General features: G+C 76.6%; 1 protein-coding gene across 1 annotated transcript in view; it reads left to right on the top strand.

Moving 5' to 3' along the window:
• The first annotated feature begins 739 nt into the window (after nucleotides 1–739).
• Nucleotides 740–849, top strand: part of ARFRP1 (ADP-ribosylation factor related protein 1) — a 3,023-nt gene continuing 2,913 nt past the window's right edge. Inside the window, exon 1 of the mRNA XM_012728171.1 lies at nucleotides 740–777. Within this exon, the coding sequence (XP_012583625.1) occupies nucleotides 740–777 (38 nt within the window). The remainder of the gene's footprint in view (nucleotides 778–849) is intronic.

Below are 849 nucleotides of genomic sequence, written 5' to 3'. Positions count from 1 at the left end.
CGGCCAGCCCCCACAGACAGGGCTCGCAGGGGCCCACACCCGGCCTCACTGACAGGCGGAGAGCTGCCTCGACGTGCACTGACCAGGGTCAGTGCCTGCCCAGACACGGGATAGAGGCCGAGGGCCCGAGAGCAGGGGCGCCCCGCCAGACGCCTGTGCGCCCCTGTCCCGCCCAGCCCCGCCCCTGGCACCAGCCACGCGCAGGACGCGGGCTCCATGCACCGACGGGCTGAGCGACTGGTGTCTGGAGACGAACCGGGCCGGGCCAGGCAGACACAGGGAGCGGCCGCTGGCCCCCGTGTCCGATGCAGGGGGAGCGAGGGCGCCGCCCGGCCGCCCACCGGGGAGCCCAGGCACTGCCCAGCGAGCAGAGCGGAGGGGCGGGCGGCCAGTGACCGGAGGCGGTCACCTCCCGGCCGCGGTCCGCACAAAGCGTCTCCGGCGCTCCGCCGTCCTCCCAAGAGGGGCCAGCAGCAAGTGACGTCCGGCTCGGGGAAGCGGCGCCCAGCGCAGGCGGCCGCGGCTGCTGGGCGCCCGAGGGGGGCGGGCGGACGGGCGCGCAGGGGCCCGCAGAGACCCAGGCCCGCGCCGCTCCGGGCGGCCTTACCTGCAGCTCTCCTCGAAGCGGCACTTGCCCTCCAGGAAGAAGGGGCAGGGCTTCAGGGAGGCGTGCGTGGGGTACAGGTAGAGCACGCGCACGCCCGCCGCGCCGTCCTCGGTCTCCGCGGCGCCCACCACCATGGCGCTGTGGTACTCCAGGGTGCCCCAGGCGCTGTGGTAGGGCGCGCTCACCTTCCTCCCGCCCAGCGGCGCCCCCTCCTCGGCCCCCAGGGCGGGCTCGGGGGTGCC

Source organism: Condylura cristata, unplaced genomic scaffold (genome assembly GCF_000260355.1).
Source record: "Condylura cristata isolate star-nosed mole 26May11 unplaced genomic scaffold, ConCri1.0 scaffold00022, whole genome shotgun sequence".
NCBI lineage: Eukaryota > Metazoa > Chordata > Mammalia > Eulipotyphla > Talpidae > Condylura > Condylura cristata.
The sequence above is the reverse complement of the archived record's forward strand: the minus strand, read 5'-3'. Positions and strand labels throughout refer to the sequence as shown.